This window comes from Passer domesticus, chromosome 21, assembly GCF_036417665.1.
Source record: "Passer domesticus isolate bPasDom1 chromosome 21, bPasDom1.hap1, whole genome shotgun sequence".
Taxonomy (NCBI): Eukaryota; Metazoa; Chordata; class Aves; order Passeriformes; family Passeridae; genus Passer; species Passer domesticus.
This window is the reverse complement of record NC_087494.1, coordinates 2,427,164-2,440,432: the sequence shown is the minus strand read 5'-3', so window position 1 is coordinate 2,440,432 and position 13,269 is coordinate 2,427,164. Positions and strand designations below refer to the sequence as shown.

The 13,269-nt window shown below is 63.0% G+C and overlaps 3 protein-coding genes and 2 non-coding genes across 8 annotated transcripts in view; 3 read left to right on the top strand and 2 right to left on the bottom strand.

Annotated features, from left to right (window-relative positions):
• Positions 1–308: 308 nt before the first annotated feature.
• TRNAF-GAA (transfer RNA phenylalanine (anticodon GAA)) lies at positions 309–381 on the bottom strand. Its single transcript has one exon. It is a non-coding gene; the product is annotated as a tRNA-Phe (tRNA).
• A 221-nt stretch (positions 382–602) lies between these two features.
• Positions 603–676, top strand: TRNAN-GUU (transfer RNA asparagine (anticodon GUU)). Its single transcript has one exon. It is a non-coding gene; the product is annotated as a tRNA-Asn (tRNA).
• A 190-nt stretch (positions 677–866) lies between these two features.
• Positions 867–5,511, top strand: NDUFS7 (NADH:ubiquinone oxidoreductase core subunit S7). Its single transcript, XM_064396160.1, has 8 exons — positions 867–970; positions 1,113–1,149; positions 1,607–1,672; positions 2,018–2,132; positions 3,413–3,592; positions 3,662–3,708; positions 4,863–4,951; positions 5,321–5,511. The coding sequence occupies exons 1-8, from the start codon at positions 955–957 to the stop codon at positions 5,416–5,418; spliced, it is 648 nt and encodes a 215-aa protein (XP_064252230.1). The 5' UTR covers positions 867–954; the 3' UTR covers positions 5,419–5,511.
• A 527-nt stretch (positions 5,512–6,038) lies between these two features.
• On the bottom strand, positions 6,039–12,128 carry GAMT (guanidinoacetate N-methyltransferase). Of its 2 annotated transcripts, none has more exons than XM_064396155.1 (7): positions 11,957–12,128; positions 10,156–10,329; positions 8,508–8,653; positions 8,364–8,427; positions 7,466–7,533; positions 6,908–7,018; positions 6,039–6,714 (listed from the first exon to the last, which is right to left on the bottom strand). In XM_064396155.1, exons 1-7 carry the CDS (start codon positions 12,111–12,113, stop codon positions 6,574–6,576), a joined length of 861 nt encoding a protein of 286 aa, XP_064252225.1. In that variant the 5' UTR covers positions 12,114–12,128; the 3' UTR covers positions 6,039–6,573. The 2 variants fall into 2 exon arrangements, with proteins under 2 accessions (XP_064252225.1, XP_064252226.1); XM_064396156.1 differs by lacking the exon at positions 11,957–12,128 and adding an exon at positions 11,526–11,696.
• Positions 11,265–13,269, top strand: part of DAZAP1 (DAZ associated protein 1) — a 24,663-nt gene continuing 22,658 nt past the window's right edge. The window contains exon 1 of one of the 3 annotated variants that reach the window (XM_064396149.1): positions 11,265–11,470. Coding sequence is in view for 2 of the 3 variants with exons in the window: in XM_064396148.1 (XP_064252218.1) it covers positions 11,439–11,470 (32 nt within the window). In the remaining variant the exon portion in view is untranslated. The remainder of the gene's footprint in view (positions 11,471–13,269) is intronic. The other 2 variants (XM_064396148.1, XM_064396147.1) reach the window with 2 other exon arrangements.

The window sequence follows — 13,269 nt, the reverse complement described above, 5'->3', positions numbered from 1 at the left end:
GGGCTGACACCACCTCTGCTTGTGATTGTCCAGTTAATTAATCCCTGTTCCCTCAGCTCCCTCCTCAATGCTCAGTGTAAGATCATTAACTCATATCTATTATTAATTCATAATTAAATAATAATATTTGTCATTAATCCAGTATTACAGCCCTTCGTTCCTCCCTGTTGTGTGTGCGTGGTTCCAGGATATTAAAACGATCGAGTGCAGAGTGTGGGGCAGGTATAAACGAGCTCCGAAGCCGCGGGGGTGTTTTGGGGTGAAAACGGCGCTTTTGCAACCCCGCTGCCTGCGGGAAAAAAAGCTTCTGCCGAAACCCGGGATCGAACCAGGGACCTTTAGATCTTCAGTCTAACGCTCTCCCAACTGAGCTATTTCGGCTGCACGGGGGCGCTCCGCCCCCCCCGCCCGTCACCGCCGGTGGCGCCGCTCGGGGCGGGGGGACACGGGGGGGGACACAGGGGGGGACAGAGGGGACAGAGGGGCGGGACGTGGGGCCCGGGACCGGGACGGGCAGGACACGGGATAGGCGGGACGGGGGACACGGGACCGGGACCGGGCCAGGCGGGACACGGGGCCGGGCGGGAGGCGGCGGCAGCGCGGTCTCTGTGGCGCAATCGGTTAGCGCGTTCGGCTGTTAACCGAAAGGTTGGTGGTTCGAGCCCACCCAGGGACGCCCGCTCTTTATTTTCCTGCGCGACCGCGGCTTCGCAGCCCCGGGACGGGCCTTAACCGCCGAGTCCAGTGGCGGCTCCGGGGCGGCTCGGCCCGCCAGGGTGTGTTTTGGGGTAATTTTGGGATCTTTTGGGGTCGTTTTGCCGCGGGCGGCGGAGCGGAGCGCGCCTCCGGAACCGCCGGCCCGGGAGGCGTTTCCCGCCGGAGCGCTGCGGCGGCGGCGCGCGGGGCGCTTTAGCGGGCGCACCGCGCGCAGAGGTTGCCTGAAGGGCTGCGGCGATGGCGGCGCTGGGCCGTGAGCGGGGCCGGGACGGGGCGGGACGGGCACCGCGGCCGGGCTGGGGGCACCGGAACAACCCCCCCTGAGGGAGTGACGCGGGGGGAGCCCTGCGGGGGCACCAGGCAGCCGCGCTGAGCTCTCCCGTCCTCTCTTGCAGGTCTGCGGCTCCCCGCGCGCGGCGTGCTGGGCTGGCGGTGAGCGCCGGGCCGGGGGCACCGGGGCGGTGGGACCCCAGGGACGGTGACAGCGCTGACCCCGGGGCTGGGAGGGACGGGGTGGGGGGACCCCGGGCTCTGGGGGGGCTCTGAGGATCAGGGAGGGCTCTGGGGGTCAGCGGGGGGCTCTGGGGGCCGGGGGGGACTCTGGGGGCCAGGGAGGGCTCTGGGGGCCAGGGGGGGTCAGGGGGGGCTCTGGGGGTCAGGGAGGGCTCTGGAGGTCAGGGGGGGCTCTGGGGGTCAGGGGGGGGCTCTGGGGGTCGGGGGGGGGTCAGGGGGGGGCTCTGGGGGCCAGGGGGGGCTCTGGGGGTCAGGGGGGGCTCCTTCCCCGCTGGGCTTGGAGGAGCACCGGCTGCCGCGCGGGCTCTGTCCCCCTGTCACCCTTTCTGTCCCCTTGTCACCCTTTCTGTCCCCCTGTCACCCTTTCTGTCCCCAGGCCCGGCTCCCTGAGTGCCGTGCCCGCTCAGCTGCTCCATCAGACGGCGGCCGATGGCGCTGACAGGTGACAGCTCCTGCCCCGGGGACAGGGCACGCCGCTTGTGCGGGGGGTCCCAGTGGCACCTCCTGTGAGGGGGCTCCTCCCTTCCCTGCTGAAATCCGGGGAGCTCTGGGAGCCCCGGGAGAGGCAGCCAGGGGCTCTCCGTGCCTGGGGTGCAGCTCAGGGGCTCTGCCCCAGCACCAAAGGCACAGATCCACACTGGGGACAATCCTCTGTCACAGAGGGGTGGCATTGTCCTTCCTCAGGGAGGCACAGCCCCCTGCAGGGCTAAACGCTGATTCTGCAGGGAAATCTCTGGAGAGTGATGGCTCTGTGCTGCTGCTTTCAGCTCTGTGCTGCTGCTTTCAGCTCTGTGCAGGTGCAGAAGAGCTCTGCTGTTGTCCAGAGGAAATCCTACCTCCCCAGCAGCCGCGGCGAGTACGTCATCACCAAGCTGGATGACCTGGTCAACTGGGCACGGCGGGTGAGTCCCGGGCCACCCTGGCACGGGGGACAGCGTGGCACATCAGGGGCACCTCCTGCTCGGGGTGAAAATGGCTCAGAGCTCCTGTGGGCAGAGGGTGACACTGGGGTGCAGTGACAGTCTGGGGGGCCTGGAACTGCCCGTTGGTCACCAGGAAAAGGCACTGCTGGAGCTGTCCCTGCCCTGAGCAGCTGCTCTGCCCGTGGGGAAGGGTGACACAGGTGACAGTGCCCTGGGTCTGCTGTGCTGTGCCTTAGCTGGGCTGGTCCCTCTCCGGCCACCACTGTCCCCATGGGGCTCTGAGCTGTCCCTGAATTGGGACATTACTGTCCCCATGGGGCTTTCAGCAGGGACACCACTGTCCCCATGGGTCTCTGAGCTGTCCCTGCTGTCCCCGTGGGGCTCTGAGCTGTCCCTGCTGTCCCTGGCTGGCTCTGAGCTGTCCCTGAGCTGGGACATTACTGTCCCCATGGGTCTCTGAGCTGTCCCTGCTGTCCCTGGCTGGCTCTGAGCTGTCCCTGCTGTCCCCCTGGGTGGCTCTGAGCTGTCCCTGCTGTCCCTGGCTGGCTCTGAGCTGTCCCTGAACTGGGACATTACTGTCCCCATGGGTCTCTGAGCTGTCCCTGCTGTCCCCGTGGGGCTCTGAGCTGTCCCCAAGCAGGGACACCACTGTCCCCGTGGGTCTCTGAGCTGTCTCTGCTGTCCCTGGCTGGCTCTGAGCTGTCCCTGAACTGGGACATTACTGTCCCCATGGGTCTCTGAGCTGTCCCTGCTGTCCCCGTGGGGCTCTGAGCTGTCCCTGAACTGGGACATTACTGTCCCCGTGGGTCTCTGAGCTGTCCCTGCTGTCCCTGGCTGGCTCTGAGCTGTCCCTGCTGTCCCTGGGTGGCTCTGACCTGTCCCTGGGTGGCTCTGAGCTGTCCCTGCTGTCCCCGTGGGGCTCTGAGCTGTCCCTGCTGTCCCCGTGGGTCTCTGAGCTGTCCCTGGGTGGCTCTGAGCTGTCCCTGCTGTCCCTGGGTGGCTCTGACCTGTCCCTGGGTGGCTCTGAGCTGTCCCTGCTGTCCCTGGGTGGCTCTGAGCTGTCCCTGGGTGGCTCTGAGCTGTCACTGCTGTCCCTGGGTGGCTCTGAGCTGTCCCTGGGTGGCTCTGAGCTGTCCCTGGGTGGCTCTGAGGTGGCTTTAGGCTGCACACAGAGCTCTCCCCGTATCCATCCCCGGTGCCTTGAGCTGTCCCTCTGTGCGCCACCCGCGCTGTCCCTGAGCTGCTGGCTGTCCCCACAGAGCTCCCTGTGGCCCATGACCTTCGGGCTGGCGTGCTGTGCCGTGGAGATGATGCACATGGCAGCCCCCCGCTACGACATGGATCGCTTCGGGGTCGTGTTCCGCGCCAGCCCGCGCCAGGCCGACGTCATGATCGTGGCAGGGACCCTGACCAACAAAATGGCCCCGGCGCTGCGCAAGGTACGGGGGCACGGGGGGCACGGGGGGCACGGGGAGCTGGGCAGCACCCCACACATCCCTGTCCTGCAGGTCTATGACCAGATGCCGGAGCCTCGCTACGTGGTGTCCATGGGGAGGTGAGTGCCGGGATCTCCTCGGGGTCCTGGGGGAGTTCTTGGCTTGTTTGTGTTTCCAAATTCTTAAAAAGCTTTGTAGAGCAGAGCCCAAAGGCTGCTCAAAGGGAATGGTGGGTGTGAATCCTCCCAGGGATGGGTTCAGGGGCTTTGCAGCTGCCAAACTCCAGAATCACAGAGTTTGCTTTTGGCTTTCAAAATGCTTCTGCTGTGCTGGAATCTGCTCTGTGGGGGACTCAGTTGGGATCTGCCCCCTGAGGGATCAGTTGGAATCTGCTCCATGAGGGGATTCAGTTGGAATTGTTCCATGAGGGACTCAGTTGGGATCTGTTCCATGAAGGATTCAGTTGGGATCTGCTCCCTGAGGGATCAGTTGGAATCTGCTCCATGAGGGATTCAGTTCGGATCTGTTCCATGAAGGATTCAGTTGGAATCTGCTCCATGGGGGGACTCAGTTGGAATCTGCTCCATGAGGGGATTCAGTTGGAATTGTTCCATGAGGGACTCAGTTGGGATCTGTTCCATGAAGGATTCAGTTGGGATCTGCTCCCTGAGGGATCAGTTGGAATCTGCTCCATGGGGGGATTCAGTTGGGATCTGCTCCATGGGGGGATTCAGTTGGGATCTGCTCCATGAAGGATTCAGTTGGAATTGTTCCATGAGGGACTCAGTTGGGATCTGTTCCATGAAGGATTCAGTTGGGATCTGCTCCATGGGGGGATTCAGTTGGGATCTGCTCCATGAGGAATCAGTTGGGATCTGCTCCATGGGGGGACTCAGTTGGACTCCATGGTCTCAGAGTTCTTTTCCAACCTGAATGATTCCATGATTCTCAAAGTTTTCTTGTCCTCACTGGCTGAGGGTGGCAGGTCCAGGCTGGAACAGGACAAATTCTGGCAAAGCTCTGAGCCAAAACAGAAGGGTTTGTAGCAGAGAGGGAGGGCTGTGGACCCTGCTTTGTGAGGGTGATGGGAACAGTTCAGCTGGGCTGGATTCACCTGGAACCCTCCCAGGCAGGGCTCGTGATGGGGCAGTGCCACCTGTGGAGCTGGAGGCTCCGAGCCTGGCAGTGCCCACCTGCCCAGGGCCACCTTCCCTTGGCCTGCTGCTCACCTTCCTGGGCTGCCCCTGACCCTGTCCCTGTCCCTGTCCTGCAGCTGTGCCAATGGTGGGGGCTACTACCACTACTCCTACTCCGTGGTGAGGGGCTGCGACCGCATCGTGCCCGTGGACATTTATGTGCCAGGTAAAGGGGCAGCTCACCTGGGAGCAGGGCAGGGAGAGGGGAATTCTCTGCATGCAGGTGTAGGTTTGAAAGGTTTTCCTGTTTCAGTGGTGGGGAAACTGCAGCAGCTCCAGGGATTGTAGGATGGGGAGGGTTGTGATGGTGGTGGCACCGTCAGTGGGGTGGGAGGGGGTTTGGATACACTTTGAAATTAAATAATTGCTGTGTTTGATAAAGATCTTGATAAACAGCATCAGTTCAGTTTCTTTGCACTCCTGCCTGTGCCAGCCACAAAGCCAAGGGGAGTGAGCTTTGGGATAAGTGCTGGGGTTGACACTTGTTGCAGGTTCCTGCCCTGTGACCTTCCCCCCTTCCTCCCTTCTCTCCCAGGCTGCCCACCCACAGCTGAGGCTCTGCTCTACGGGATCCTGCAGCTGCAGAGGAAGATCAAGCGGGAGAGGAGGATGCAGATCTGGTACAGGAAATAGCCTTTATTTATGTCCCCTCACTGTCCCGGGCACTGCTCACAGCTACGCACAAATCCGGCTCCTCACACGCCTTCCAATAAAACTCTACCTGTCCAGGTGCTTTTCTGTCTTTAATAAACCCCTCTGATCTGAGGGGCTGAAAAACTGGGCTAAAAAAAGCAGGAGCTGAGTTTGATAACTGCTGAGTTACTGAGTTAACACTGCTGAACAATCTGTCAGGGAAGGTGATGTCATGTCGTGACATAAAAGCTTTGTTAGAATTTTTTCTTAGCTTTGTTGGGAAGTTTGGAGACCAACACATGTCTGGGTGATCCCTGAGCCCTTCCTGAGCTCATCCCTTACTCAGCACCTGCTCCTTGTTGGTAATTCCTACACAGGATCTAATAAATCCATAATATTTGTGTGCACAGGGGCCAGAAATTAATTTGGTTTCTGTAACAAATCAAATAGTGATGCCTAAAATCAGAATGTGATTATTAAACCTGAATGTAGAGCTCCTAAGCAGAGCAGGGATAAAGCAGCCTGTCCTGGATGCATCCCTGGAGCCTGGGATGAGGACTGGTCGTGCCTGAGGGACAAACACACTTTGGAAAGACAAATAAATCGCTCGGGAACAGTGGTTTGGGTATTTCATTCCTTTTAATGGACTTTATCCCTTCTGGGGAGAGAGGAAACATCATTTATTGAGCTGTGAGGGGGTGTTGGGGTCAGGATTTGCTGCCGTGGGCTTTGACCGAAAATGTTGGGAAACTTCCCTGGGGAATTGCTTCAGGAGAAGCTGAAATGCCTCAGATTGCCCCATTTCTCCCACCTGGTTTGGATTATTTGACTTTTGTGGGACTTCACCCTGTGATTTCTCAAAATGATGCAGTTTTTAGAGGAAATGGCTGGTTCTGGAACCTGTTTGGCCAGAACCACACTCTGAAATTCAAGCTTAATTGAGAATTTCAAATCTTGAGGGGACAGAGCAGGGTGAGATCTTCCACAGAGCCCACAAGACCCCTCCAGGGCAGGGGGCTCCTGGGGCAGGGAGCTCCTGGGGCAGGGGGTTTCCCGTCCTTTTGTCCACGGGAATCCATCCTGATCCTCCACCCATCTCTCAGGGGCTTTAAAGGAGATCAGAGCTTTCCTCCTCCTGCCCAGCTCCTGCTCCCCTCAGTGTTTGAGGACGGTGGGGGTGATCATCCTGGGGTGGGAGTAGTAGCGGCACTCGGCGGGCGGCTGCAGCTCCATCACCCTCGTGCTGATGTTCTCCCTCCTGAAGCCCGCCTGCAGCAGCGGCCCCACCTGGGTCTCCTGCAGGAGAGGGCAGCGAGGAGCAGCCGTGGGTTGGGGTGTCTCGTGGGAGAAGTGGGGACACGCTGGAGGAAGAACCCCCCGAGCTCCCCTCTGGCGTTCCCCGCCCATCCCCAGCAGCAGGGATGAGCTCCAGAGCCTCGGAGTGCTCTGGCCCAGCCCGGGCACAGCTGAGGGGAGGGGAGCAACTCACCTCGAACATCTTCTCGATGTCGCTGTACCTGGTCTTGAGCAGCTCCCCCCACGAGGTGAGGTTGCAGTAGGTGAGGACCCCTCCGGGCCGCAGCAGGCGGAAGGCGTGGCCCTGTCCCGGGAGTGCGGGGCCGGGTCAGCTCCTCCTGCTGAGCCCCAGCTCCCCTCGAGCCCCAGCTCCTCCTGCTGAGCCCCAGCTCCTCCTGCTGAGCCCCAGCTCCCCCTCCAGCCCCAGCTCCTCCTGCTGAGCCCCAGCTCCTCCTGCTCAGCCCCAGCTCCCCCTCCATCCCCAGCTCCCCCTGGAGCCCCCAGCCCCAGCTCCCCCTCCAGCCCCAGCTCCTCCTGCTGAGCCCCCAGCCCCAGCTCCCCCTCCAGCTCCAGCTCCCCCTCCAGCCCCAGCTCCTCCTCCATCCCCAGCTCCCCCTGGAGCCCCAGCTCCTCCTGCTCAGCCCCCAGCCCCAGCTCCCCCTCCAGCCCAGTTCCTCCTGCTCAGCCCCCAGCCCCAGCTCCCCCTCCTCAGCCCCCAGCTCCTGCCCCAGAGCCCTCCCCGAGCTGTCACCTGGATGAAGTTGAACTGATGCGTGTGCCAGGTGGCCTCTGACAGCGGGTAGGTGTCGTACAGGATCCCTGCCCGGGAACACGGGGCTGGCTGTTAGCTGGGACAGACCCTGAGGGGCTCCTGTGTCCCGGGAAAATCCCCCTCCACGGCCTGGTATTGTTATGTTCCCACTGCAATTTGTCCCCATGTCTCTGAGCCCTGGAAGGCAGCGATGTGATGGCCCCCAGGGCAAGGATCCATTTCCTAGGACAAGGATCCACTGCAGGACAAGGATGTGCTCCCTAGGGCAAGGATCTGCTCCCGAGGACAAGGATCTGCTCCTCAGGACAAGGATCCATTTCCTAGGGCAAGGATCCACTGCAGGACAAGGATGTGCTCCCTAGGGCAAGGATCTGCTCCCCAGGACAAGGATCTGCTCCCCAGGACAAGGATCCATCCATTTCCCCAGGACAAGGATCCATCCATTTCCCCAGGACAAGGATCCATTTCCCCAGGACAAGGATCTGCTCCCCAAGACAAGGATCTGCTCCCCAGGACAAGGATCCATTTCCCCAGGACAAGGATCTGCTCCTCAGGACAAGGATCTGCTCCTCAGGACAAGGATCCATCCATTTCCCCAGGACAAGGATCCGCTCCCCAGGACAAGGATCCATCCATTTCCCCAGGACAAGGATCCATCCATTTCCCCAGGACAAGGATCCATTTCCCCAGGACAAGGACCCCAGGGACACAGCAGTGCCCTGTCCCCAGCCCCATGGGAGGATGTGGGCTCCACCTGCACCCTGGCCGAACTGCTCCCCCCTTTCCATGGCTCAGGGATGCCCTGGGCTTTGCTGCACCCCCAGTTTGCAGTGGGGTCCCCACCCCAGCCCTGCCCACCGTGCTGTGGATGCCTCACCACTGAAGTGCCCGTCCGGCAGCGTTGGCACCACGTCCTCCCACAGCCCCTTCAGGGGCACCACCTGCGGGTGGGGGGCACAGGGGTGAGCTGGGGGGGCCACAGGCACCCCCCAGCCCTGGCACAGCCCGCCGTGCCCCTGACCTTGTGCGGCTGTGCCTTTGCCCACTGCTCCAGGCGCCGGAAAACGCCCTCGTTGCACTCGATGATCCAGTGCTCCTCGATGGCGAATTCCTGCACCTTGGAGGCGGCGATGGCCATCCCAAAGCCCACCTCGAGCACGCGGCCGCCTGCAGGTGGAACCCGGCACTCACAGCTCTGCTTTTCTCCGCCTCAAACCCCCCGCCAAGCCCTGAATTCTGACCCGTTCTTTCCCCAAATTGGGCTCTTTGGGTGGAGGTTGGGAGCACGTGGCGCTGCTGGCACTGAGGGGGGAAGTTTGAGCAGCGCTGTGTCCCTGTCACCTGCTGTCCCCCCAGCTGCCCCTCCATCCCTGTCACCTGCTGCCCCCCCAGCTGCCCCTCTGTCCCTGTCACCTGCTGTCCCCCCAGCTGCCCCTCTGTCCCTGTCACCTGCTGCCCCCCCAGCTGCCCCTGTGTCCCTGTCACCTGCTGCCCCCCCAGCTGCCCCTCTGTCCCTGTCACCTGCTGTCCCCCCAGCTGCCCCCCTGTCCCTGTCACCTGCTGTCCCCCAGCTGCCCCTGTGTCCCTGTCACCTGCTGTCCCCCCAGCTGCCCCTGTGTCCCTGTCACCTGCTGCCCCCCCAGCTGCCCCTGTGTCCCTGTCACCTGCTGCCCCCCCAGCTGCCCCTGTGTCCCTGTCACCTGCTGCCCCCCCAGCTGCCCCTCTGTCCCTGTCACCTGCTGCCCCCCCAGCTGCCCCTGTGTCCCTGTCACCTGCTGTCCCCCCCCAGCTGCCCCTGTGTCCCTGTCACCTGCTGCCCCCCCAGCTGCCCCTCTGTCCCTGTCACCTGCTGCCCCCCCAGCTGCCCCTGTGTCCCTGTCACCTGCTGCCCCCCCAGCTGCCCCTCTGTCCCTGTCACCTGCTGCCCCCCCAGCTGCCCCTCTGTCCCTGTCACCTGCTGCCCCCCCAGCTGCCCCTGTGTCCCTGTCACCTGCTGCCCCCCCAGCTGCCCCTGTGTCCCTGTCACCTGCTGCCCCCCCAGCTGCCCCTGTGTCCCTGTCACCTGCTGCCCCCCCAGCTGCCCCTCTGTCCCTGTCACCTGCTGTCCCCCCAGCTGCCCCTCTGTCCCTGTCACCTGCTGCCCCCCCAGCTGCCCCTGTGTCCCTGTCACCTGCTGTCCCCCCCCAGCTGCCCCTGTGTCCCTGTCACCTGCTGCCCCCCCAGCTGCCCCTCTGTCCCTGTCACCTGCTGCCCCCCCAGCTGCCCCTCTGTCCCTGTCACCTGCTGTCCCCCCAGCTGCCCCTGTGTCCCTGTCACCTGCTGTCCCCCCACAGTGCCCCTTTGCCCCCAACAAACCCCCCAGTGATCCCAGTGGGAACAAACAACATCCAACCCTCCCTCTGCCAAGGGAAACAGCCCCAAAAGCAGCAGATCCTGGGAGGGGAAAATCCCCAAAACCAGCAGGGCCTGGATGGGAGGTGGCTGCACCCCCTCCCCATGTCCCCATCCCCTTTCAAGATTGCGTCACCCTGCCACAAGGACACGAATGCCACCATGGCGCTGCTGCCCCTGTCACTGCATGGGGGCACACGCAGTGGGGTCCCCCAGCACATCTCCCCCCACACCAGCAGCTTTTGGGGAAGCTGCCCCCCACGGCAGCCCCCCGTTACCCTTGGAGGCAGCCACGGTGGCCAGCGAGTGCATGTAGGGCGTCTCCCAGCGCTCCATCACCGGCTTGCCCAGGATCTCCAGGTGGGCGTCGGGCTGGTCGTAGCCCGCCGGGGCCGCCCCCCAGGCCGCCCTGCAGTCCTCGCCCTCGCCGAAGATCGGCCCCGAGCTCATGGCTGCGGGAGGAGAGTGCAGCTGCACGGGCCGGCAGGAGGGACAGGCACAGAAAGGGCCACGGGGCGCTTGGCCGGCTTTAAATAGCCCTGCTGGAAAGTGCTGAGTGTGCACAGCCGGCTGGGGCCCCTGCGGGGACGGGAGCTTATCGGGATCGGGAGCTCTAATTGGGAATGAGAACCCTTATCGGGACTGGGAGTCCTTACTGGGAATGAGAGCCTTTACTGGGAATGGGAGCCTTTATTGGGAACGGGAGCTCTAATTAGGAATGGGAACCCTTATGGTGAATGGGAGCCTTTATTGGGACTGGGAGCCCTTACTGGGAATGGGAGCCCTTACTAGGAATGGGAGCCCCTATCAGGAATGGGAGCATATTGGGAATGGGAGCTCTTATTTGAAAGGGGAGCCCTTACTGGTAATGGGAGCCCCTATCGGGAAGGGGCGCCTTTATCAGGACTGGGAGTCCTTACTGGGAATGGGAGCTCTTATCGGGAATGGGAGCTCTAATTAGGCATGGGAGCCCTTATTGGGACTGGGAGCCCCTATCAGGAATGGGAGCCTTTATTGGGAATGGGAGCTCTAATTAGGAATGGGAACCCTTATTGGGAATGAGAGCCCTTATCAGGAATGGGCAGTGGGACCCTGGAAAGGGCAATGGGCCCCTGGGACGGGCAATGGGACCCCCGGAATGGGCAGTGAAACCCCCAGGACGGGCAATGGGACCCCCGGAATGGGCAGTGAAACCCCCAGGACTGCCAATGGGACCCCCGGGGTGGGCAGTGAAACCCCTTGGAGGCCCCGCCCCCCGCGCGCGCGGACTGCCCTTCCCGCCGGCCCCCGCGCGCGCGCGCGGCCCCGCCCCTCTCTGCCCCTCCCAGGGCGCGGCCCCGGAGACCCCGTAGCGAGGGGCGGGTGCGCGCGCAGCGGCGGCGCTGAGGGAGCGCGAGCGCGCGGCGGGGGGGGCCGGGCCGGGCCGGGGGCGGCGGGGGGGAACCGGGACACGGGAACCGGGACACGGCCGGGAGCGCCCGCCCGCGGCCCCACGACCCGCCGCCGGCACCGCCGCCACCCGGAGGGGAGAGCCGGGCGCGGCCCCGCAGGAGTCGCCGCCATGAACAGCGTGGGAGGCGCCGATGAGATCGGGTGAGGGGAAGGGGAGGGCAGCGCGCCGGGACGGTGGTGCGCGGCGCTCGGTCACCTTTTCCCGCAACCTCACGAGAGGGTCCCGCCGCGGCTCCGGCGGGCCGGGAGGGGCTGAGCGCGGGCCGGTGGCGGGCCGGGGGGCTTTAAGAGGGAGCCGGTCCCGGGCAGGAGGTGCTGAGGGGGGGCCGGTCCCGCCATGTTGGGGCCGTGAGGGCGCGCACCCCCCCCCCCCCCCCCCCCGCCCCGCCACCCCCCGTCACGTGACCGGCGCGCGCGCGGGGCTGCGGCAGGTGCGCGCGCCCAAGGTCACCCGCCCGCGGCGCTTCCCGCGCCCGCCCGCACCGGATCCCCCCGCGGCCCGCCCGCCCGCACCGCATCCCCCCGCGGCCCTCCCGCCTCTGTCCCTTCGTGCCCTCTTCTCCTGACGCGGGGGACAGCGCGCCGGTCGAGGGAGGGGGTTGTCCCGCTCTGCTGGTGCGGCCTCACCTTGAGTCCTGCGCGCAGTTTTAGGCGCCACGGTGTAAGAAAGATAGTGAGGGGTTAGCGTGCAAAGGAGGGCGGCGGACGTGGTGAAACGCCTTTGGAGGAGCGGCTGAGGGTACTTGGTGTGTTCAGCCTGGAGGGGTGTGAGGGGAGAGCTCATCGCAGTCTGAAACTTCCTCGTGAGGGGAAGCAGAGGGGCAGCTCCGATCTCTGCTCTCTGGCACCAGTGACAGAACCGAGGGAACGGCTGGAACTGTGGCCGGGCAGGTTTAGGGTGGCTGTCAGGGAAAGGTTTATTCCCCCCGAGGGTGCTGGGGCACTGCCCAGGCTCCCCAGAGAAGGGTCCCGGCCCTGAGGCTGCCAGAACTCCAGGAGAGCTTGGACACCGCTCCCAGGGCCAGGGTGGGATTGTTGAGGAGCTCTCTGCAGGGCCAGGAGTTGGACTCGATGGTCCTTGAGGGTCTGTCCTGTGACTGTGTGACCCTGCTGGGGACTTTGTTCGGGTCACTCATCAGGGCCACCGCGGGGGGCTTGTGGAGGAGGGACAAAGGTGGCACCAGGAGCCTCCCCTCGCCCTCGGTGCCCCCTGCAGGGCTGCCCTCCCGAGCTCCCCTCTGCCCGGGGTGTGTTCCAGGCAGGAAAATCCCGGTTTTAATCATCCCCGGGGGTTTTGGGGCTTCAAACCAAAAACCTGACACTGGTCTGGTTCTTGTGACGTGCTTTTAGAATCGTAGCAAGGCTCGGGTTGGAGGGGACCTCAGAGATCATCCAGCTGCACTCAGTGTTGTTCTGCTTGAGGGCTGTACCCTGGTGACATTGAAATGATCAGGCTGCAGGCTTGGGCATGGTAGAACTCAGAGCAGCTAAAACCAAATTAAAAAAAAATTCCTTGGCTGGTTCTTCCAGTTTTGGCACAGTATTTGCCCATTAGGACTGGTCACCTTGTTGGAAACAGGAAACACAAACCACTTGTCCCATGCTGCTTGCACTGCTTTGTAAGCTGCTTATTTACTGCATGTTCTTAGTTTGTAAATCCTGAAAGTACAGGAGGCAGGATAAGTGATGGGAATATCTCAGTGGGGTGGTTTGGTTGGAAGGCACCTTAGAGATGATCCAATTCCAGCATACATTGCATGAGGCCTGGTTAAATAAGTGGGTTTTGCTCTGAAAGTGTTTTTGTTTGCTCCTGAGCCTTAGTCACTGTCTGGTGCCTTGTGAGAGCCCTGATCAGGTCTGGCTTCCTGAGCTGTAGTGAGTGCCAGGCTCCAGGATATTCCTGGGGTATCATCAGCTCCCCTCCATGGATAACCTCCAGG

Coding starts and splice junctions, on each gene's coding strand:
- NDUFS7 (XM_064396160.1), top strand. Junction 1,673..2,017: donor GCGGCCGATGGCGCTGACAG/GTGACAGCTCCT, acceptor TGCTGCTTTCAG/CTCTGTGCAGGTGCAGAAGA. Junction 3,709..4,862: donor TACGTGGTGTCCATGGGGAG/GTGAGTGCCGGG, acceptor CCTGTCCTGCAG/CTGTGCCAATGGTGGGGGCT.
- GAMT (XM_064396155.1), bottom strand. CDS start 12,113: ATGAGCTCTCCCCTCACACCCCTCCAGGCTGAACACACCAAGTACCCT. Junction 8,428..8,507: donor CAAAGGCACAGCCGCACAAG/GTCAGGGGCACG, acceptor CCCCACCCGCAG/GTGGTGCCCCTGAAGGGGCT. Junction 7,534..8,363: donor GCCGGACGGGCACTTCAGTG/GTGAGGCATCCA, acceptor GTTCCCGGGCAG/GGATCCTGTACGACACCTAC.